Source organism: Anopheles bellator, chromosome 2 (genome assembly GCF_943735745.2).
Source record: "Anopheles bellator chromosome 2, idAnoBellAS_SP24_06.2, whole genome shotgun sequence".
In the NCBI taxonomy this organism is placed as follows: domain Eukaryota; kingdom Metazoa; phylum Arthropoda; class Insecta; order Diptera; family Culicidae; genus Anopheles; species Anopheles bellator.
The window spans coordinates 45,311,599-45,337,006 of record NC_071286.1 but is presented as its reverse complement, the minus strand read 5'-3'; the positions used below and the strand labels follow the sequence as shown (position 1 = coordinate 45,337,006).

Sequence of the window (25,408 nt, the reverse complement as noted above, 5' to 3'; positions counted from 1 at the left end):
CTACAGCTGAGAGCTCGGGTTGTGCTCTGTTTTCGCGGCAAGCGAAATGAGTATTTTGGGTTCAAATGTTGTAAGACATGGGCTGAAAAGTCCCGAGTCCCTAGCACTTAGATGGCGCTAGTCTTTTGATTTATTGTTACACTGCTTCTTGATGGGGAAAAATGCAGCTCAAGGGAAACAATGGATTGAACAGTGTTGTAAGGACTCCGTTCCATTCGAAAAAAAAAACAATAAAACGTTGGTTTGCTGTCTTCAAATGTGATCGTTGAGACACCATGTAAATGACGCATTGGTCGTTCAAATGAGGCGCTAATTCCAATAGAACGTGTTGGCTTTTAATGGATCAGCATATGAGTATGAGACTTAAATTAGAAAGAATTTTAATTCCTGGTAAAATACTATTTAACAGAAATTTTGAATTTATTACACAAATGCTGATTCGATTTAAACTTGATTTCAATCAAATTGACCCAAATAAGTAAGTTTAAGTTTAAATAAATAGAATTTAAGGTAGATTATACTTAGATACAGGAGTAGTTAGTTTAGTATATAAAAGAGGCGAATTTAGGCTTTTGCAGCTCAAACACTCTACAATACATTAAACAAACAAACAAACATGGATCCATTACTCCACTCCAGAACCAGAGCGATCGTCATCTGAGCACAAAGCAATTGGTGAACCTCGTCCAATGTGCCCGAAAGCACAGCAATCAGCTGGAAAGGTTATGGGCTGGAAAGGTTTTAAGGATGTGCGTGATGTAATATGCATTGATTATCTTGAGACAATGGTCCAGTCTGATGGGACTTCCATGAATTGAACTTCCAATTGCTCCCACATTCACCATACTTGCCAGATTTGGCTCCCAGCGACTACCGGCTATTCGAAGACCTCAAACGAAATGCTCAATATCTCTGTAACTGAGGCCTATTTTGAGACAAAAGAAGAATCGTTCTACAACATTGGTATTGAAATGTTGGATGCGGCAATGATTGTGCTGCTCTTGGCGAAGATGATGTTGATGAATTTTCAATCAATCAAAAAGTAAATTTTGAACGTAACTAAAACACATTTTCTTGCTTAGGATCGGGACTTTTCAGCCCACGTGTTAGGCGTTACAGATGTGTCGTTTAAAATTATCGCTTTTATTTACGGCGATAGTAGGACGAATTGTCCACCAACAAAATGTATTATTCGATTGCCCGAGTCTACTGATAACGAACAACGATCAGTGTGTTCGCGATTGATCGGGGCGCTGGAAGGGAAGCTGGAAGCATTTCATTAGAGTCATGGAGGTCGGCGGGGCATATGGGTAGGCATTTTCATTTGCATAATGCCAATCATTCACTGACAGTGGGTGATGGACGATGTGAGTTTGGCTACTTCCTGGTAGTATTAGCGATCGATCAGCATCGGCAGGTGCGTTGTGCAACATCTTCTTTCAGGGAAGTTCTGGATACGCGTCGTGCCGAGCCCGAGATTATCTCAAACGAATTGATGGGAGAACCGAAAAACAAAACTTCATAAAGACGAGAACCGGCAAGAAAGGAGAGGGTGCCAAACAACAATCTTCAGCAATAAACGCCGACGCGTAGGATAATGGATCACTTCCAGAACCATGTGTTTCAGGTCGAGCTGCGCCACAAGTGCGAGCGAGATATCTTTCCTTCGACCGAATCAAAGTCCGACTTCTTTCCCCGCTCTCTCGCCCATGGTGTTGTATCTCTTGTCTGGTATGGCGTTTCCCGCTCTTATCTCCATCATGGTGGCCTCCGCCGTGGGCGACACGTCGAACCGCGTTAAATAGCCGCTATTTAGGCCGGCGTTGTCGTTGTCTCAAGGCGGCCTGTCCGGTTAGTCGCACGGTTGATCTCCTGCCAAAACGATGTCGCCACGCTGGGTGACGGTTTGTGTGCTTGCCGGTGTGATTAGTTCATTGTCGGTCCGATCCGCCGAGACGTCCGGAGTGCTAATAGCAAGCCAACCGGCAGTAACGCGATCAAGCAGCCTCTTCCCGTTGACGCTGATTCATGTGAACGACTTTCACGCCCGCTACGAGGAGACCAACGAGCGCTCGACGCGCTGTAAACCGGACGAAGGCGAACGCTGCATCGGCGGATACGCAAGGATCGTGTCGCGCGTCAAGTCCTTGCGGCAGGAGTATGCCGACCGGAACCCGATCTATCTGAACGCGGGTGATAACTTTCAGGGCACCCTCTGGTACACGCTGCTTCGGTGGAATGTGACGGCGCACTTCCTCAATCTGTTCCCCGCGGACGTGATGACGCTTGGGAATCATGAGTTTGAGCACGGCATCGCTGGGCTGGTGCCGTTTCTGGACGTCATCGAGAGTCCGGTGGTGGTCGCGAACATCGACGACAGTCTGGAGCCCACGCTACAGGGACGGCACCGGAAGTCGGTGGTGTTGGAACGTGGCGGCCGACGGATCGGGGTGATCGGAGTGATCCATCACCTGACCAACATGATGGGCATGACGGAACGGCTGGTGTTTCTGGACGAGGTCGAGCAGCTGCGTCTGGAAATCGATCGCTTCCAGAGCTCGGGCATCGATCTGATCGTCGTGCTGTCGCACTGTGGTCTGGAAATCGATCGCCAGATTGCCCGGGAGCTGCCGGACGTGGATGTGGTCGTTGGTGGCCATTCGCACACGTTTCTCTACAATGGCTCTACAGAGGCGTTCCCGGATCAGGCCGAAGATACCTACCCGGTGGTGGTGGAGCATCCTGGCCCGGACGGTGGTCGTACGCTGATCGTGCAGGCTGCGTCGTACGCCAAGTACGTCGGCCGCCTCACACTATACTTCGACGAGTCCGGTCGCATCGTTGAGTGGGACGGCAATCCGGAGTATCTGGACGAGTCCGTGGTACCGGACGAAGAGGTGCGTGACTTGCTCGTACCCTGGCGGGAGCTAGTCAACGTGCAGGCGAACCGGGACGTCGGCTACTCGGCCGTACTGCTCTCGAGAGACGAGTGCGCGTGGCAGGAGTGTAATTTCGGGAACTTCATCACGGACGGGTACATCGCGCACTTTGCCGCCGAGAGCCAGGGCAACCCAAAGGCTGGCCAGTGGACCGAAGTGGCGATTGCGTTCAACACTGGCGGGGGCATGCGGACATCACTGACCAGCGGTAACCTCACCTTCGACGAACTGGTGACGGCGGTTCCGTTTGAGGACACCATCGACAGCTTCGACCTACAGGGACGCCACCTGCTGGAGGTGTTCGAGTATAGCGCGAGTCGCTACGGGCTCACGGACATGATGCAGGTTTCGGGGCTGAAGGTCGTCTACGATATGCGGCAACCGGTGGGGTCGCGAGTGGTGTCGTTGCTGGCTCGGTGTCGGTTTTGCACGGTGCCCAAATATGAACCCCTCGACTTGGACCGGGTGTACCGGGTGGCCACGGGGACGTACATTCGGAATGGGGGCAGTGGATACACGATGATTCCCCAGCATGCCACCAACGTGCAGGTGGGTCCGGTTGATGTGTTCGTCTTGGAGCAGCATGTCAAAAAGATGAGCCCCATCACCTGTGGCACGGAGGGTCGCATCACCTTTGTCGAGTAAATAAATCAATTCAAAAGGCTTAAAATTGGATTTGATTTGTGAAGTAAACTGAGTAGAAGTAAACTTCAAACTAAGCCATGCGCAATGTGAACAACCCCTTTCTGATGCAGCTTGGAATCTAATCAGCATCTAAAGGCAAACTGATAGCAGATTAGTGATGTGGTAGTTCAATAGTCGCTTGAAAATTAATATCAATGGAAAACACACAAAGAAACTGTGGTATGTACAACAGCTCAGTTATTATCCAGTTGTCTAGCCACTATGTGAGTGTCAGTTTTACTGATTTCTGTTTGTTTAGAAAAGTAATGCATTTTATTACCAGCTAAGCTGTCTGTTTAACGAAGCTGTGTGCATAAAAAAAGGTTTATGTCTCTGTCTATGTTCAACGCCTTAGTGGTCCAAAAAGGGTCCCCGTAATAGCTTGCGCAACCGTCAGATGCTCATGCTTTTTGTACATAATCCGAGTTGCGGACTGCGCAGAGAGAGCTTAGACATGGTACAAGTCAAGGTCTAGACATATTTAAAAAAAGAACTAATAACATAATAACAACACATAAGTTTTCAATAAAATATGTATAATATAATATCAATAAGTTCTTATTTATATTCACGGTGCGTGAAACACAATATCGTTCAGATAGCCGTCCTAAGATCTGTGGCAACAGTTGATTCTGATAAGATAACTTTCAATGATTGTTTTGCACATTTCGGCTGTTGCCATGGTCATAAGACTGTTATTTTTCAAAAAATGTATTCACTAATAAGACTTCTTCATTCATGAATGTGTTTTGCTTTCAGCAAGTTCTGGTCAGCTTTCGAATCATCATGACGAGAAAAGGTCACCAACTTATGGGCTTCATGTAAATAATGCATCCCTGGAACATAACCATATCAAAAATTCATCACTCCAAAGTAGCTTTTCTCACAATAAGTGAGGGTTCAAAGCATTCCGATAGTAAAATACCGCTCTTTTTTTAAATTGGCTTTGGTTAAGCGTAGAATTTTGTTAAAAACAAGATCAGATTTCATAAATACGGCCCGGTCCGTTCTTCTAAGATTAAAAAACGACCACATTTGTCTATATTCTATACACTACGTCGAATGACATGCACGAAAAGGAAGTTCTCTACCTCCTGATTTTAGTATTTGTCAAATATTTTAATTGGATCGAAAAGCGTTTGTGGAGTAGAATTTCATTATATGTTTAAAAACTTGTTTAGGTGTTTTCTTTCTTGCTTGGATTTCTTGCTTTAATATGACAAATACGACCTTCGTTTTTGTAACCCTTGATTATTTAATCGATTTCTACCTCACTTGAGTCAAATATTTGGATTTTGCCATCGTACAAGCTGAGAAACAGCGTAATGTCTTGTGAACTTAAACTAAACTGTTCAAATTGACCTATGGTTACAAATGGCCACACCCGCCTACGAGATTAAATCTAAATGGCACTTAATCTTACAAATTTTGCTTTCAGAACCTCAACCGAACGTTCAGCGTCTCAAAAGATTTTAAAGCGATTTTAAAAGATGTACTCATACATATTTTCACATATTATTCAAATGTTTAGTAGCTAAACTTCTTTCCGCCGTCCACTGTATATATTCGAACACTAAAATACTAGCCGTTAAAATTGATAACCCTGTATTAGTAGAATCCTCTGTCGAATGTTCCGAAGGACCGTTAAACTCATCGATACCCTTTGCATTACATTAAAAACCCACCACCAGAGCGGTGTAGCCTTTTTGCGGTCCGTACTGTGTCCAGCAGCTGTGGTATTGTCGGTCTCGCTCGCACGCATCGTCCAACAGGTTTTTCGTGTTCGGATTCGCGCCGTCGTCGTCGGTAAGCTCCGCCGCGGCAAGCTCCGAACCGGAGCCGAGGCCTCGCGGCTGTAGAAAGTTGGAGCTTTCGGCCCCATCCGGTGCGCGGTGTATGTATTCGAGCTGTTCCGATCGCGGCGGATTCAGTTTAACTTCGACCGCAATCCGGAACGGTTTGTGCTTTCGTGTCAGTGAGCGAGCGAGTTCCGCCGCTACGACGTGATTCTTCGTACGTGAGATTGTTTGGTGTTTGGTGAGATTGGCCGCACGGCCGCGGCGGCCGTTGTTTTAGTCGCGGGTCGGCGAAAAGCGAGATCGGAACCAGTTTTAGTGGTGCACCGTGTTGTTCGGTGTGCTGGAGAGGCCAACAAATCGAGGCCGGCAGTGAGGTGGTTCGCTGTCGGTTTTCTCACTGGTGTGACTGAATAGCTGAAAGTGAGCCACCTAGAGAAACCCTTGAGAGGACAGTGTGTCCTCGGCAGAATCGGACAAAAGTGTCAATAAACGCTCTCTCTCGGTTAAGGGTTGGTTCTTATCACTCGTTCCCCTTTTATCCCTCCGCATTGGGGTGTGTCTCTGTGTGCCAGGAATTGCAAATAGATTGGCGAAAATCAAACACGAAGCCCGTCGGGGGGAATCGAACCCAGGCCCCCGATACGGTGCAAGGAGCTCCCGTGTCAACATTCCAATCTCTATCGAAAACGGCTTCGAGCGCCTGTCAACGTTGCGTCGAGGCGCGCGAATTCGAAAGTTGCCTTCACGCAACGCAAACGGTTCCGTCGCGGCACGTGTGTTGTTCGCCAGCGATTGGTTGGTGGGTGAAGTGATTTCATGTTTTGTGGTTGTTGTTTTGTTTTTTTTCCCGCTGTCTCTTTCCACGCACCAATCGATCCTCCTCGACGAACCGCCGGATATTGAACGCTTTTCCACCGAGAATTGATGCACTTTCGCACCGCGCCCGGCTACGAAACGGCGATGCAAATTAGTTTCGAACCAATTTCCGTCTCACGGGCGCGCGGTTAGGTGGAACACGCGTGACGCTGTCGGACGTGAAGATGATGCTGGTGATGACGAAGATGATGATGATGATAGGGCGGTGATGCTGACGCTGTGGTGTGTTGCGCTGATTTCCACGAGCAAAAACCAACGGCATTATAGTAGGCCGGGCGGGAACGAAAGGCAAAAGACAGAAGAACTCCAGAAGCCAGCCAAGATAAGGCTGAGAAAGGCTGAAGGAAACACCGTTCGACCGTCTCGCTGTTGCTCCGTTAGGCCGACATCTTCTTGCCGAGGCGTTGCTGCCGGTCCGTTACGGTTACGGTTCGCGTCGGAGAACGCACCCGGAAGTCACACCCGCGGCAGACACGCACCGTGACCTCAGGGCGTCCAAAGCCACCAGCGCGTCAGGTGAGTGTGTTGACGATGTCAGTGACGATAGCAAACCTTCTTTTTCTGATTCTGGCTGTGGCCACTCTTTGGGCAAACAATCTCAAGTCCGGTTGCTAGTCGCTGCTGCAATCTACAATTATTCTCCGTCGCGGAAAGTTTCCATCAACTTGTGGCCAAGCAAATTATCTGCCGGTTGTCAATGGTTCTCCCTGTGCCACATTTGATCACTGCTTGGGACACCCTGTCTGTCGATGTCTTATGGTTCCTTGTGACGTACTGCGGCAGGTTGACCCGGCCCGGGTATGGAGTGTGAAAGTTTTCTTAACGTTTGGACGGGAGGATTTGTGAAACCCGGACACTGGAAACCGGAAACTGCACAGCACGGTGACGGTTTGACTTGGCGTCCCACACTTTGGATCGGTGGCGTCATCGGCGACGCGATGGAAAAAGTTTTCCCGGGCCAATCTTGGTCGTCTGCAGCGTCGGTCGGTGTGCTTTCGTTCGCTGGAAACGAGTTTTCTTCTCCCTCGCCGAATGCGTAATTTTACATTACAGAAAAATGAGATTACTTTATGGTGATTTAATTCGAAAACACACATAAAAGGACCGATGTTTGAGATGATGTTTGACCCAGGTACTGCGACGTCTGCCACACGCTTCACGGCCTCTCGATACTCTCGAGTTGGACGCCTGATTGCACCGGAAACAACCGAACACCGAAAGCGCGCCACCAAGGATCAGTGTTTCTCGAGTATGGACTTTGGGCAAAGTTTGGCCAAAGCCGCCGATCCATTGCGCTTACATCTTGTTGCGTGTTTCTTACGCTCAGCGAACAATTTTATGCTCGGCCTGGCACGACGCTGCGAATGGCTGGCGGTGGGCGGTAAGGAACAATGTCCAACCGTAGGGTAAACATATCAACGACTTGCTAGAATGAGTACCATTTTCATTCGTGATTAAGTCGCCATGTTGTAGGCCATGGTAAGGGTAGTTCGAAAATTCCATGGAAAATCGTGGAAACCACTTTGAGTGTTCTGCTTTTCTACATAATCTTCTTTGGGTCTCTGCTTGTTCGGTAGATTGTTTATGATATGTTTCTAGCATTCCGAGTAACGTACAGTAAAGTAAAGTTTTGTAACTTCCTAGAAAGTTTGCGATTCCTATTCTTTCTATTAACCCGACCTTCTTTTCTTCGACTTTTAGAACTCCCTTTGAAAAAAACATCAATCACTTTTTTGTTAATGTTCGCTTTGCTGTTAGATGTAGAACTTATGAAATATGTGTTTGATAGCTACTGTCATCACGCATCTAACGCAGTATAGGTTTTCTAGTCAAAGTGTAAACAACACCTGTTTTAAGCATCTGAAAATGTCGAGTTTTGATCCTGATAAAATGTTGTTGCAGGGAGTACTTTTTCATTACTGCTTGCACGACACAAAAAATTGGTTCTTGTTCCGAATCGTTACTGGTGATGACAAGGGGAGTTATTACAAGAATCCTAAACCCAAAAAGCTCTGGATACAGCCTGGCAAACCAGGTCCATCGCAACCAAAGCGGAATATTCACTCTGCAACGGTCATGCTGTGCATATGGTTGGATATGAAAGGTGTGGTGTACTGTGAGCTTTTAAACCCTAATTAAGGACCCTAAGGACCTAAGGACAAACCCCTTAAAAAGCAATTCATGCATTTAATGCAAAGATTTGGCCATAAAATGACGCGAATGAGATAAAAGACATGATAAGCTGATTTTTTTTAAATGACAACGCTCGACCCCACATCTCAAAACCGGTCAAAACCTGTCCCGAAAATGTCGGATGGGAACTGTTAAATCCCCGCTGTATTCACCAGACGTTGCTCTTTCGGACTAGTATTTGTTCCGTTACAAGAGTAACGATTTGGCAGTACAGCGGGTCACTTATTATGAACGTATTGAAAAAAGGGCCTCTGAGGGAATCGCTGATAAAGATAAGAAGTTCTATCGACACGGAATTAAGGAACAACACAAAAGATGGGAAAAAGTAGTAGTCAACGTCTGACAATACTTTCATTAAGGTAGTCATACGTTTTGTTGTTGTAGCTAGGTTACAAATGTCGAATTAAAACTACAAGAATTAAGTTCTACACTTAATACAATGGTTTTTTGGTAAAGAAACAATCATTTAAAAACCACATCAAGCATAGTTTCTTAACAGCATCAAGCATACCACTAACTAATTATTAGACCTTCAATCGTTAACTTTGCTTGAATGTTATTCTAGGTTTTTCTCTTTACTATCAACATAATTTTCGTTTGGCCAACATTTCCACGTTGGTGTTCTTTTAAAGACAGCGACCATTTGGATTCGCTCGCTTCGCAGAATGTGTCGCTTTTCCGTTGCCGAAGCCCTCCGGAAAACCTTCAATTAATTTAAGTAGCTCCCCGGGAGTTTCGGATCCGGATGGTCTAGCACGGTACGGCACGGCTTCGAGTTTACTTAATTTTCACTCACCGCTCAATCGTGATCGTCAAAAACCGATCACGGCCCGTGCCCCTTGCGATTCACGCCGCTGCCCGAGCGGTGAAAGTGACAAAGTTCCATTAGCTTCCTCGGCCGAAGCCGGTCGAGCCGGGGAGTTCATTTTAAATGCGAATGAAATAAAGCTGCCCAAATTCGAGCAGCTTGGAGGCAGCATCCCGCCGGATTACGATGGTCTCCGGCGTGAAGCGCAATTTGCGAAAGTCCGTAATTTGCCCACCGTACAATTCGATTGGCTATTGGGCAGCGCAATTGGCGGATGTTCGGCTTTTGGGAGAAATTGGAAAGCCTAGGACAAAGAGAGAGAGACAGAGGCGCCTGTGACGAATCGTAAGGGTTTACGGATCTCGTCTGATGCGATTTGGATTGATTTGGCCGGTCGGTAGCTGGCCTGTCAGTCACGAGGCCAGAGATCCACTACTGGACCACCACCACTAGTCGGACCGCGAACGTTTCGGAGGTCGTTTTCGAGTTCGTGATGCTCGTTCCTCCAACCGACCAACCGATCCGGTGTCGCGCGTTGGTTAATCGAAAAATTTGAACCACCACCAAACGGACCTCAATCAGCCGAAGGTTAGGCCAGGCTGGGCGAGTAGTGATCTGAGTCGCTCGAAACCACTTAGCGCTTGGCCACACTTGGGGGTCATAAACCGGCGGGGTCGGAGCTAGAGACTCGATATTCCACCCGAAGGACGTCCGAAGTCGCAAACCCACAGCCCCGGGCGCAGGGAGTGATTCATGGCGACGGCGAGCTACGTCGAGGTTGTCACCACCGCGCGAAGGGGCCTGGCCATTGAACGGCCTAGCGGAGACCCGCGGGCTTCCGGAACAACTGGTCACAGAGCATTTTTCGGCTCGCTCTGTGGGACCGGCCTACGTAACTTCGAGGCCCTGGTGCGTTCTGGACATTTGGAAGCGGTAATGGATATGCGGCCTCGCCGGCAAGGTTCGCCAGCTACGTGTCTGATTTTATGTGGAGCATGCCGCGGACGTCGGACCTTTTGAGGCCCGTGGACCCGCACCCGTGAAGGTTTCGTCGGTCAATTAAAGACACACGCTAGACTTGCAGCGCGGACACGGTTCATTGGCGTTTTGGGGGGAAGAAAAAGATCAAAACTAATTCCATTTAACACGGACCCCCCGGGTCGTTCCACCATTCGGTCTGTCATATGGCGGTTGGTTAGAAGAAAAAAAGGCAAATCATTCCAATAATCAAAAGCCCGAAAGCTGAAATCGGTTGCCACGTTGGAATGCCGCCGCAGGTCAGTCGAAGATGTAAGTGAAAAGTGGTTTAAAAAAGGTGACAAAAAGGGGGTCATAATTTAACGTGCCGTGACTCGGTTCGATTAGCCGCAAGACCCGAACTTCCCAGGAGCCAGGAATTCCAGGCCTCGTTGGTGGTCGTTTTTCGGCGGCAGAACAGCGGCCCCGGGAATGTAATTAAACTGCCCATTCGTCTGGAATGTCTGGATCGGGAGCACCGCAATCGGGATCGGGAGCAATCCGATTCAATTACTCTTAATTTTCTTCGTGGTTTAATGTATTCCACCGTCGAAACGTTCGCCCAAACGCTGGCTGACCGGGAGAAAGAGAGAGATAAAGGGATAATAGGGAACGTAAAATTTAAAGCCCACCCCGAATCCGTTCATTAATTCCCAAACCGAACCGTGATGGCCGATTGATGGGAGATTCCCCACCAGAGATGCCATAAATTATTGACGCGCACAGTTTAAATGGATAAAATGTGTATCCGGTTCGGAATTTTTTTTTATCCCCGATGATGGAGATAGGGTTTAATTTAAAATATTCAATTAGTGGAATAAATCATCCAGCTGCAGTGGGACGTGCCTTTGGGCATCTTCCTCGATTGGTTGAGGGTGGCCAAATTGGGACAATCTGCGGCATTCGCTTACCGATTCGCAGGACGGTATCGGAGGAATGCATAAATCAATCAAAAAGACTCCAATGAACCGCCGGGTTCTATCTCGAGAAAGAAGGCCAGCAGCTCCTGAGTCAGAAGTCCTGCGGTCCTCATCATAATCGGTAGTGTGCTCATTAAATATCAATTAGTCGTAAACACTCGAACTCACGGGAGTCGCGGTAGGCCGCTGCCCATCAATTAATCACGGCACGGCGGGACGTGTTCCGGATTGCGTTTGTGAGGATGAGGGAAACCCAGTGCCGCCATTCGAATTGAAATCGGATGATCACTACCAACGGAACTCGAAGTGAGCTTTTCTCGAATCCTCACAGACACACTTCGTTCTAAGTGACGATAATGCTGGCCACCGAGGCTGGGCGGACCACTTTTTTGATGTCGTTTTGATGACGCACACTGCTGGGGTCCATTCAGGGTTCGGGCTCGATTAATTAACTTCATCATGAATTTTTATCAACCTCCAATGTACTCCGCATCCAGCCATCGAGAATCGAACGGATTCGACTCAAGTGGACCACTGCTGCAAGTGTCGGGCAGGCAACCCTAGGGTGGCGGATGACTTCCCCCCGACTGTGTTCCGATTCCTTCGCAATAACTCATTCTGGTGGCCGGAAAGGCCGAGAAAGCAACAAAACGCACAATCCTAATCCTTTGCCGGGCCGACTTTCGTCGGACGAACCCACGGACGACTAAACTAAGTTATAGGTCCTTGCCTAATGGAAGGTGGTACCACACGGTCCCCGGTTGGTCGGTAAAAGCGACACTCGAACCGATTCTATCGGTAAGCGAAGAAAAAAGCAGCAAACAATCTGCCTGACAGCACAGGCAAATCGCGCCCATCTGGTCTGAGCCGGCCACTTGCTGCCAGGGGCTGACCTTTTTTGTGCGGTTCGGCCTGTGGGAGCCCTTTTTGTTCCTCCGGAAAACTCACCTCGGTGCTCGGTGGAGCCCGGGCGAAGGATAATTTGTTGCACTTCAGTAGGTCCGCGCTACTGCGGGATAAATATACAGTCGGGCAGCCACAGGAGTGGCCCGAAGAAAGGATCCAATCTCTGTCTACCCAACCAGTCCGGATGGGTACACCGGGCGATACCCGAGGATACCCTTGTGGGTAACTCGACCCATACTGCCCGGCTCGGTGAACACACAACACAGTCAGGAAGTTGCCAGGGAAGAATGCTATGTGATGTGTGTTGGTGACGGGCTCAGCAGTGACCACTTCCGGACGATAGATAATCGACCGCCCATTGACCAGCGTTACTGGCGTTAAAATCCCTCTCAATGAATGCTTCGAATCGTTGAAATAAGAAACCGCAGAAAGCTGAGACCCACGTTTGACCAGCTCGTACCCGAGTGGATACCGATGCGTGCGGGGTCCAGTCCGGGCACCACCACAGATCGATCGTGTTCAGTGTGTTCGAAGATAAACGGTCCTGCCAACTAACGCGAAGGAAAACTCGTTTCTCGCTCTTGAATGGTCACGTTTAAACGGTGTCCAACGTCACTGCTTTATAGCCCTCTAATTCACCGACGTTGTGTAGCAGGTATTTGTACCGAAAGTGCTGGCACCGCTGGCATAAAGTCTGTGGAACCAATGGTCGGGAGCTACTGACTGCCTTCGCCATCACCAACATAACCGGCATGGCATGGGCATTCTCACTGCAGTACTGCTGCTCAGACTTAGGCAAGTTGTGGCGATGCCAGCAACTGGCTGGATTGGTGCCCAGCTGCTGGTCGCACCAAGAATCGAGGTAGTCAGTTGTGATTTCTAGAATTACGCTGATGATGGCGACAAGGCGGTTCACGATGTAGCAAAATGGCATAAGCTCCCAGTAGATGTATAATCGAGATAATCTCTCCCGATGTTGTTCATAGGACCACGTACTGGGTTGTTCAATAAGTTTTGCGCAATAAGTCAATAACAGTTTTTTTTGTTACGTCCTATTTTTTTTTGTCTAAACTAACCTAAGTTTTTAGTTATGTTGGTACACTCTTCATATGAACGTATGTGAAGTTTTATTTCAATCTTGTAATTCGTTCTTTGTTTACAAGGCATTTAGTATCGACGTGTCGTGCAGTGATTGAATTTTAATATTTGGACCATTTGAAAGCCAAGGAAATGGGACAAATTAGAGGAGACTTTTAGACGATCAACGTCAAGGACGTCCAAAAACAACAACAATACCGGAAGTCGTCGAGTGGCTGAAAGAGATTTAGCAGAAGCCCTTGGCATCTCATTGGGCAGTCTGTTGAGTGTTGATAAATGTTGAGTTTCAGAAAACGGTGCATTGTGCATTAAACAATGAATCAAAACCACATTGGAATGCGACTTTCTCGGCAACATTTTGGACGTTTTCGATAAATTTTGGACGGATAAAGTCGATTTTGTGCGTCGACTCATCTTTGTGGTTGAGGCTCGGTTCTATCACCATGATTCTACATCAAAACAAGAGGCTAAGGACGGGTGTGAACCTGGTTCCTTGGGCTTCGAAACGAGTTCGTGTCCATAAAACGACCAAGAAGGTGCTAGCATCAGTTTTTCAAGGATTCAAAAGGAAGTTTGTTTGTGATTACTTGCAAACTGGTAAAACAATAAATTCTGAATATTACTGTATCAGCTGAAAGAGAAAATTCATGAAAAAAGACCCGGTTTGCAGAAGCAAAAACTCCTTTTTCATCAGGACATGAATTAAAGTTCGAATTTTTGGGAATAACCACCGTATTCGCCAGATTTGGCACCTTGCGACTTCCATCTGTTTCCGGAGTTAAAAAAAATTCAAATGTGGAAAGCGTTTTTCATAAAATGATGAGCTGATAACAGCAGCTGATTCTCACTGTGTTTTTCTCATCAAAACGCAAAACTTATTGAACAGCCTGGTATATCGCTGCGCTGAACAGAATACTTTGGAGTTTCTGGAATGTCAGCCCGACACGCGTACCGATAGGAAAGACTTCCAAGAAACTAGTTTAGGATGCAACTAGCAGCGGTCTGTACGTGGGCGGGTCTCCTGTGCTCTCTGTCTCTACACTGTCACAGCACCGATTTCTATACGATTTGCTATGGTCTGAAACGCGAAAGAGAGATACCAGACATCCTAGAGTGGACAGAGAGAGGCACTAATAATATTAAATGCAGGTTGCTACTTGATGCCCGCTACTAGTTCTCTGTTGCGTGTCTTGTTTTTGTTTCACCGCCGTATTAATGGTCGTAACTAACGCTGCGCAAGGTCGATCAGGTTGATCCACGAGCGAGCGAGCGAGGTGTAGGAGCGCGGAATTCGAACGGTAGCGTTCCGCGCTCCACCGGGCGGGATCACCTGGCGGTGGCCGGTTTCATTCTTGACGGCGACGGTAGCGACCGGGGCTGTGACGGGTGACACGGGCTTGTTGTGTAATAACCGTTCTGCTGGCCGTACACTCGCGTGTGCAGAGGTGTGCGTTAAGACCCCCATCGCCTCGTGAGCGAACCTTGGCGACAGAGCCCCACATCCTTTCAGGCCGACGCAAGTTATTGAGTTAAATTCAAAGACCACGGCCGGTTCCACGGTACTGTCGAGTCGAGTGACGTGATGCCACAGGTTGTGATGACCTGACCCCGTCCAGGCACCGGCGAAGGCGGTGTGGCTGTCGAGGACGTCCCGCACATTGAGACCGCCGGTGTCACATGTACACGCCGCGTGAGCTCTCAGAACACCGGCCGTGGTAGATGGTGTACTTAATGCGGCTAATTGTGCTACTTTTTCACCTCAACCGTTGGAACATCGTTGGTTTAATTAGGAAATTTACAATGATGACGTTACGGCACGTCCCTTGGCAGCAGCCTTCTTCTGGTCGGGCTTCTTTACGATGATGGCACACACTTCGCGAAAGGACACCCGACGCGAAAGGAGGCCCACCAAGTGCAGTGCGGTTCCGTTTTTTTTCTCTTCGTTCCATCTGTCACCTCGGCCAGGAACAGGAGCACGTGCTCTGCGTGTGTTTACTAACGTGCGTGGCGTGGATGGCGGAACAAATGGCGAAACCGAATGGGCCGCAAGGCCCACCAAAAACCGGCCGCAAGGGCACCGCACCGAGTCGCTGTGGAAGACACTGAGCGAACTGGCACAAGCGCCCATCATTAACCCCCAGACTTTCAAGAGGCCACGTGCGCACATTAGGCGAATTGCGTGTTTAGGTCGCTGTACAAATTAATCGACCCCAGGCCCGGAACCGCCGGAGCTGAGGCTGGCTGCGCTGACCCCTGGCCGGCCTAATTAGCGCATTGGCGACGACAATGTCGATCCTCCCCTTTTTGGGGATCTGGTTTTATTTCACAGAACCGTTTGTCAACAAAACGCTCCGGGCCGACCGAATGCGTGGTTTACAATTCCCGCACCATGGGCAATCGCTACTCATCCGGATATGTCTAAAGTTGGATGTGGTCAGTATGAGGAACTATTTTTGTGGAGCCTTTCGCACCTGTGCTTACCTTTTCGTAATTTTTTACAAAAGTCAACTACATTTTAGAAGGGGACAGTAACAAAAATATTTTCCTTGTATTCTTGGCCTTGTTAAAGTATCGGGCCTGCCCAATAGAAGTCGAAATTCACGAAACAACTATTTCAATATTTCAGTGTATTGAAATGATGTTTCCTTGAACCTTAAGTGTAAATCAGATTTTGGATCTTAGGATCTTTTGACCCTTACACAGCGTTATTCGGATAGCCTTTTTTCGCATACCGTTCGCAATTTATCTGGTTGTATTTCCTCATTGACATAATTGTTATTAAAGTCTACTTCAATGCAAGCCCTTCATATTTGTACTACTGTTAAATTTGAAAGTGCAAAACATCTTATTGATACCTATTAATAAAACTAAACCTTATACAAACGACATTACACTGGACAAATTATAAAAGAGTAATAACTTGTATTGCAACCTGCTAAAAGTAAAAGCTAAAGCGTTTGTGTCCTTTCGCCCAAATCCCATCGCACAGTACACGTGTCGAGCCCCAGGTTTCGTATCGAGTTGCAAAGGGTGATCCATCTAAGCTTCTTTTTTCCATATGGTTATAAAAAATAAATGGCTTTAAATATTTCGATGCTTGAACATTTATTTGAAAGGTTGATTCATCCATTATTTTTTATAAAGACAATTTTGGTCAAACGTTCACCACTGCTGGCTTAGCAGAAGCACGATCGATCAACCTATTTTTAAGTAAATTTGCGACTGTCTGTGGCCCTATCTCGGCAACGGCAATTTGAATTTCCGTCTTGAGGTAGTGAATAGTTGCTTGTTTATTTTGCAAAACATTTATGTTTCACCGCAGCCAAAAGATAATAGTCCAATGGTGTCAAATCCCAATTTCTTGGAGGTCAATTCTCAACACCACTTCTGCCGATTTCCGAAGACGGGGCGCAAAATATCGATTTAGGCTGTCGCTGTATGGCACTGAGCACTATCCTGTTATAACCAAGCGTCGGCTATGTTCTCAGCTTCAATTTTGCCAAAATACCAATCAGCTAACATTGGTCAGTAGCGCACGTCTTCAACGGTTCTTGATGATCTTTTCAAATATCGTACCGTTTGAGTCGACGACCTATCACTTTGGAAATAAGTTGTTCATATTTCCCAATTTTCGGGTACAAAAATTGTATTTTATACATAGATTTGGTGAATCAACCATTCAAAAAAATCGAAAAATATTAAACCGTTTAAACTCAAATGGAAAAAAGAAGCTTAGATGGGTCACCCTGTAGAACACATCCGGTGTAGTTCTGTGAAGCATTTTGACAAATCCAACTAAAACTAAGCTCTGTACACAGTGATTTCAACAACGATTGGAAAGGATCAGCGTCACTTTCATGTCAAGTATTCCCATTTGTGAACATACAATTAAAGTCGACAGTGGTGTGTCTCGAATGTTACGAAGCCGGTTTGTTAGTTTGCGGTTCTATTACGATGATGATGATGATAAGTCCCACCTCTTACCTCTGCATAGGTTTGAAAAGGACGGATTTATCTATCGATAATTACAAATAACAATCAGCGAGAGGTGGCATGGGAGCAAACTCTCCAGAATCGTGGCATCTAGCTTTACTCCTTCCGTACAATGGTCGCCATCCCTTAAAGTGTTAGACCATGATAATGCATGACATCCTCCACTAAAAAGGGAGGGTCCACTCTCTGGAGCAAAGCAGGTTTCTCTTGCTCTGTTTGTAGTGACACCTCCAGTTACCATTGGTTGATAATGTGGTGCCACTCAGCAAAAAGTCTGATCATCTGCGTTTAGCTAATTGACACCAACGATTCTATTCGTACAGAATGCGCACCACTTCCTCATTTACGCGCGCGTGTCTCAAATCTATCTAGTCTCTTTCATTATAACTATTTTTAATATTTTTGTATATTCATTTTTTCAATATTATTTAAATCTTATCATCACCATAATCAAGCGTAAGATGAAAGGCACAGTTTTAACAGATTGCTCCACAAGATCCAAGATTTCGGTCGGTCGGTCTGAGATCGGTCTGTTACAAAAATAACAGAAATTCTCGAGGTTTTTTTTACTAACCCATTATCCCAAGTTTTACTAACCCATTATCCCATAGTGCAGTGGTGCGATTCGTTTTGATAGAACACCTCCCGATGGTGACAGTGGCAAAGTTCTCAAACTTATGCTACGCCGACGTGAGCTTTCACTTATGCTTCACAGTCCCTCAACCCGCACGATGGATCGATTTATGGTCCCCGCGCGGAGAACGACCCCAAACGGGTATTGGATTGAAACCCAATCCGTCCCATCTCTAATCCAACTTCTAATCCCCTTCGGAAGCCCGGTGGCTGCGCGCGGTTAGTGTTGAATGTAAAAATACAATCATTCTCTTGCGATTAAGGTCCCGCCCGGCAGTCGGGTGACAGGTCTGGCAAACGACGGTAATCAGTAGCTTTTAAAACGCTCCCACAACCGATTACGGACCGAGTATCTGGACCGATTCGCGTGGGGACAGCGGCCATAAACCTACGCCAGGAGCGACGGCGAGCGTTATCTCGCCCGGGTTTGATGCCCGAAAAATAGCTTCCCTTTCCGGCGCGCGAAGTCAGCGAAGCAGAGCCGTCCCGGCTCGTGCCGGGTTTCCTGTGCTCGCCCTCAATTCTTGGTCCGCATTTTTCATTTGCCCGGTTCGGGCCCACGAGTTCCACTTCTGTGACTGGCGAAAAGGCATTTGTTTCCCATCGCTCCGCCGCGGCTGGTAGAGTGCAATAAATTAGCCATAATCCAGTTCCTTTTCGCGGTTCAGGAGTGACGCACAAGGACCCACAAGGGCGATGGGGTCTTTTGCTGGAGGAATTTATCATTTTATGGCCGGGGTTGTGTGTTTACGACGGGTGCTACGGCGGATCCTAAAATACGGTCTACGATTTGTTCAGGAGCTGCTACGGATACTACGTCGATTGCAATGAATTTATTCCAGGACTTTATGGTTTGCGATTTGCAAAGTTGGAAGTTTAGGCTACCTCAGCGCACGTCGGGGTTTAGCCAGAAATCCGATCACAAGCGATTCTTACAAACAAACTTACAAACACCCTGAATGCTAAAGGATCGCCGAAGCTTCGGTTTAAGATTATCCTTTCGACGCTTGCCGTAGACCAGACTTCCGACGAGCTCCCAACTTTATGGCCATTGAGTTTAGGCCCACCGGGCCCATAACTGGAGCGTCTTCGTGGGGTATCATACACGTCTGCTTATTTATTGTGCTGCCACCGTGTACAAGAGTGTGTGTATGTGTGTGTGTCGGGTGCATAATTTATAATCCTCACGAGCTCGTTGTTTGCACGGCGCTCGCAGGACGCGCTGGGGAGTGTCTGGATAAATTGGTTTCCCGACTGCTCGGAACCCGAAGTGGGAACGCAGAAAGGACCGATCACCGCTGGCTGCGGGTACGAACGAGACGTAACACATTCCTCGGTTGCACACACGTGGCCGACAACCATTTTCGCCCAATCTCGATGGAAAAAGTTGCAACATTCGCTCATAATTTCGTGGGAAAAGTGATACAAAACTGTCAACATTTGTGTGCGCCGGCCCGTCTGCGGTAGGCGAGATGTCCCCGGACCGACGTGGGGTGTTTGTCCTTACCGAGCTCCCATCCCTCTAGCTGGGTCACAAGCTGTGACGCTGCTGTATACGTGTGTGATTGGTGTTCGTCCTCGACACAACTTCGTGCTTTGCGCCTGGGTTCCGGACGGCAGCAGCTCAACTAACTGACGTAAATTCAAATTTTGCCGTCCCGCAGTAATTTCATAAAGAACGCCCGGATGCGCTCGCCAGTGTGGGATTTTAATGTGGAACACCCTGTTGTTGGAAAACCTAAGGGCCACAATGACCCACCCAAAACACGGTTGGCGGGAACCACATCGAAATACGGAGAAATTTCTGGCGGTTTACTGATTATCCGATTTTACGAAACTTTTTCTCCGACGTAAGGACATAAGCCAAGCGTTGTTTTCAAACGGTTTCTAGAGACCCAAAATGATGTGAGCCACATTTTCGTTCATTCGCCACTGGTGTGCCACAGAACTTGGCATGCTTTCGCGTTGTTTTTACTCGGTGGACCGGGCGTCAGCTGAGCGCTGCTTTATAACGTGGCAACTGTAAGCTACGTCGGCCCGTCCGAGACGTCCCCTTTTCGGGGAAAGGCTCCCCGGTGAGATCCGCGAGACCGGGCTGACGGTGACATGCACGCAAAACCCACATCTCACGGAACACGCTGGCACCATTTGGCATGTCGACGACCACGCCAACCGCGCGGCGTGTACCGGATGCCACAGAACAGCGTGAAAAGTGCGCGGAAAACTGTGACGCCACCAACGGGGAGTGTCGGGAGTGACTACAACACATTGCTGCGTTAGCCCGCCGTTTGGAACTTTGGGCTTTTGGTCATTTTTTTTCTAACTAGAAACTGAATGCAAAAGTGCATAGCTTTTTTTTGAAATGTGCGTTCCGCTGTTTTTTGTTTGTTGCCATTGGTATGGGTGTCTGTAAATTTGGAAAGTTTCTAATTTTCTCACTTCATGCACGGAAGCATCTGTTAATGGAATTAAACTTCATTTATTGGAATTGATTTGGTTTATTGGAATATTGGTTTAACACGAAACAGTTTAATATTCTTCAAATGCACTCCATGTTTTATTAGTCCTTTTCGGTAACTTAGCGTTTATCCTTTCTTTTATTTACTTCGGATTGCCTTAGGTTACCATAGCTTGGTACGGACACAGTTAGTTTTTCAGCTCTTATTAGCCAGTATTTTCCACTCTATCTTTATTGCTTTGCTCGAACATTTCATTTAAGTAATTTTATAATTCTTTTCTATCTTGCTAACAATATTCCAGCTGCATTTCAGTTTCTCTCTAAAATAGCTTGCATTAGTACACTTGTTCTTGATAAAACTTCTGACAACATAGGAACTGTACCCAATAGCACCACTAGTGTTTCGCCACGACCGTGTGGGTTTGTCAGTTGGTGGCGTTGTTGGTCACGTTCACTGCTAAGCTCTCGTAGCGCTACAGCTGTCCCAGTAAACCGCTGGCCGTCGTGGTTGTGATGCGTCTGTAGCGTCCCACGGCAGCCACTGAGGTAATCCCTCGTTCATGCCTGGACGGTGGAAGTCCCGATTGGCAACAGAGGAAGCTCCGGTTTTACTCGTGGTGATTTTCGGTTGGGTTTTTTTCGGGTATTTTCACTGCCAGTATCTGATGTTGTTGTCCCCGAAAGTTTGGTGACTTTTGGCATACGGAAAGTTAGTAGACGGGAACGGGGGAAGAGAGAGAAATGGCGAGTCATGGAGAGACAATGGGCCCAGTGTCAAGGGCGAACCCTTCTACGCCCAAATACTCGGCATACTCGGCCCGGACGTAGACGATTTGGGTGTCTCTCCTTAAAACCGCAGATCCTTTCATCTGCAGAAACGGTGCCCGAGTGGGTGGCCAACCTACCGATACCAGGAGCGAGTAGTATGCTGCCCAGGTCCGGTAGTCGTCTTCGGGAAACGTGTCGTACGTATCCTGTATAAATTATTTATGAATAATTTCACACCATCCTGCCGGCGGCCTGGCGTGGGCCTTCGTTCGTTGTCCTTTTTAGTGCGCACTGGGACTGGCTTTACTTTAATCCTGGGCAAGCGCTACGAAAACTAACTTTCGCTGTACGCTCGCCATGATTTAAAGCACCGAGGGCGGCCAAATCCGTAGCCTGCACTTTCCGGAAACGGGAACAGCGATACCTTCCATCTCTTTCTCACTTGCACCTGTCGCTTCCGGAAGTGACGGCGTGTTCTCCGGCGAGCTTGTTCGTGTTCCGTGTTGTATCAGCTTTCGAAAGTAATCCCAAATCTCGTCCATCTATCCCGATTTATTTTTATTCTGGGGAGAACCAACACGCGCCGTGTCACTACGTCACGAACACATCATCTGTCACGATGATGACACCACGTTCCGCGTCACGTCGGTTTTGGTGTTCGGGCGCATTGGAACAGTGGTGGGCGACAGCAGATTTTAAGTCTCGTTTTTTGTTGACTTTTAACTAAAAAAATTTATTATGTTTTCAACCAACGAACAAAGAGAATGTTGATGCATACAACGCAAAAGTGCACCGGTTTGTGGTGCACCGATACATAATTGACCCTTTCGGTGTTGTTTGTGGTTCTTTGTGTAGAAGCCTCGTTCAGAATAGCTTCGTGATGCATACTTTGCTCATAAATTTCTATAAATATGATATGAAAGGCTTTTTTGATATAAATCATCAGTGGTTTGTGGTTTAGCGATAGTGTTTGATGTTGTGTTTTAATTTTCCTCTTCATTCAATATTTTGCGGAGCTCTCGAAAATGGTGGTTTGTTATCGAGCATGCATGCGGACATCTGCAAGTGCCACTACGGTTTCTACGTATAGTCGATTGTGGTGTAATTTTGTAATAATAGATTTTTATCGTTGACTGCCTGTTTCAACCTCTTCATTTTTGGTTTTTGCGTTTACCAACTAAACAGAATGACTAATTTTGCGAGGGACCCCTTGCAAAACTAAGCGTGTCTCGTTAAGGGAGGAACACTATCACTCTGAACTCTTTGCAACACTCGTACGATGGAAGAATTCGGTGTGGTGTAGGGAGTTGAGCAAGTTTTATGATTTTTTGGTCTTTTGCCAGCATCCATTCTTAAAAGTCTATTATAAAGAATGTTGATGCGCTTCCATTTTTTGAACATAAATTATGACGATTACAATCGAATGGCAATGGAAAAGAAAATACTTTCACCACCACAAACGTTCTTTACTCACTCAGAATTTCCGTTTTCCGGTGGAGGTTGTAGTGATGTTGCCGAAATGCGCCCCAAGTGCTCGTAATGTGCACGGTTTTGGTGTGTTCCTTTTTGGAGTCGACCCGGAAGATACAAACCGAACTACTCTTGCGACGGTGCCGGAGCTCTCCCGCGACACATTCGGGACCACTTTTGGGGCCACGAGCCATCACGTTAAAAACTGCTTTTTGTGACAGTTAATTTGTAACGGCTTGAAACTTCCAGCAGAGTGGTCACAGAAAAGGGCAACGTTAGATTGCGGATCAGCAGCGGCATGGTTTGCGCCATCGGTTTGCTGCACAAGCGGTTGGGAATGAAAGAAAAAAAACACACACATTAAAAAGGATCCTGCGAAAAGTAGGTAAATAAAATACGGCCAGTACAGTTCTGATGCGCCAACATGACGAAAAGAACTACACGAGCAGAGCTATTTAGTTGAGCAAACAGCGAGCACGGTATGCACGTGAAACAGATTTTCGGTGGACACAAAAAAGCGTTAGTTTTTAGCCCTGTGAGAGTTTTGCTTCCGCTTTCCGCGAGGAACGGCGTTTGCATTGCGCCAAGTTCGCAGGACATTAGAGAGAAAGTGCAAAAAGAAAAATCCCGACGCCTTCGGCAGCCGGGCGGGTTTTCTTTCCTTTTGTACAGTTTCAATAAGAAAATGCTTCTGCTCTGTGGCGATTGCACAAGCGGAACCGGGCGATAATTGTACGGAAAGGTGGAGAATAATGATCGAAAGACGAGATCCTTAGGGAGCAATTCAGCACCGTAACAACGCTTAAGTGATAATTAGCTCACCGTAACAGTTTTACGCGCAATCTGAAACACCGCACTGCACAAAAAGTGACTTTAAATGCAATTGAGAAAATGCAAAATAATTGTTCATGTCGCTGCATCTGCTCGGAGCTGGTTTTCGTTTATGAATAGCCTGCGCGGTGCCGCAACTGCTTTTTTCTTCGCCAAGTCCTCTGGAACTGGTGAAGAATAATGCACGAGCTGAAAGAACTTTACCTTGGCAGCTTTATTATAAGGACCTTCGCTGCGTTAGGCCAGTTTCAGGTCAGTCATAGAGTGGTGCAGGTTTTTTTGTGCTCAATTCCACTTAAAATTTTGCTGTAAGTTAGAGTGTCGAGGACAAACAACCGAGTTTCGGTACGTTATTTCGGTACATTTATTTTCGGCACGTGAATTTTTTTACGTTTTACGTTTTATTCAATACCCTTCACCTGTGCTTGTTTGCAATAAGAATTATGACAGAATATTCTATAGACCATTCTATGAAAAGTGTGCCAATTTTTTGGACAAAAGACACAATTTAAGGGCTCTTGGTAAACGCCATCAGCGTTGAAAATTATAAGCACATTAAGCATTTAATATTAACTGTGCTCAGGTCTAAGATCAGGAACCAATTTGAAAGCACTAAACGATGCCCAAAAGCCTGGTTTCGGAAAGAAAACATCATTATTTGTGGGTTCGCCCAACGGCATAACAACGTCCATCACTTATTGTTTCACAAACAAAACATCTTATTAACGCTGAGCAAAACCGGTGCCTGCGGTGGAAGAAATGAAGAATGGCCCGCCCGTCAACATATTTCCATGCTTAATGGCAGTGTTTTTGTTATTCGCTCAATACTAATTTCCTAGCGGCAGCCGGGCCTCTGGAGCCCTGGCCAAATTATGCCATAGAAACGGTGTCGGCGTCAGCATATCATCCTTCGCTTGCTCCACACAAAAAAATTCAATGTACGTCTGAACCGCTGAAAAATGGCAAACGGTTTCCTTCCTTCGGGAAAAAAGCCCCCCAAACACCACGCGTGAGACCCCCAGGAGGCATCAAAGGCAGTGGCAGCTGGCGGTGAAAATCGGCCATTAATTTAACGATAGCATCCTTCCGCAGGAGGAGGGCGCCGGAAGCTTAGCGAGACGTGGCCGCCATTTCCGAGTTCCTGCGATGCCAAATAAAGGACCCCCCGCCGCCCAAAAAAGGACCCACATACGAGAGGCGCTTCCTAGGAACGCACGCAGCCCTTTTTCCGGCACGGGTTTAGCTGAATTTTCGCCGCCATGCACTCACACATACACACAATTAATAACTCCACGTTTTGGGGCGGGTGGAAAACCTCGAGCCACGCGCAAATAAGTGCTGAAGCGTACGAAATTCGACTCAGACCCGACTGGTGTCCCGAGTATCCTTAACACACAACACCGAACGGCAGGTACGCCGAATGGAAAACGGGGCGTAAAATGGAAAACGGCAAACTGAGCAAGCAAGCGAAAATAAAAGTTGTTAAATAAAATAAGATAAATAAACAAATGCAAACTCCCGCCCACGTTGCGGTTTGCGATGATAAAGTGGCGGGCAAATAACATAAAACATACTCGCACACACACACACACGCCGCGTTGGGGTGGCCAAGGACCTCGGCCCCGGTAGTTGTTGAACCCGGGCCCTGGTCCCTAGGTTTTCCGGCGCGCAAATACGCTGGAGGTTGTTTTTTTTTGCACACATCGCCGTGAATTATGCTTACGACCTCGCGGGATGTGCCCACAAGCGTGTGCGATCGGTATGATGCTCGGTGAGGGTTTTTATGTTTGGAAAATTCCATGTTTTTCCATTCCATGTTGCCCAGCCATCCCCAACCTGGTGATCTTTTGCCAAGCGCTTCCGTGTTTTTCGTTCGTTCCACACCGAAACTCAATCGGGACGAATGTGTGGTGCTCCTGGGACGCACACCGCACCGTTTTCCGTCGGTTTCCGGTCGTATCGATAAACGGAAAAGGTGTGAATAAAAATTTATGACTTATTTATTTTGCGCAATG

General features: G+C 47.2%; 1 protein-coding gene across 1 annotated transcript; it reads left to right on the top strand.

Moving 5' to 3' along the window:
- Positions 1-1,883: 1,883 nt before the first annotated feature.
- LOC131207593 (apyrase-like) lies at positions 1,884-3,584 on the top strand. Its single transcript, XM_058200213.1, has one exon. The coding sequence runs from the start codon at positions 1,884-1,886 to the stop codon at positions 3,582-3,584; it is 1,701 nt and encodes a 566-aa protein (XP_058056196.1).
- The last annotated feature ends 21,824 nt before the right edge of the window (positions 3,585-25,408 follow it).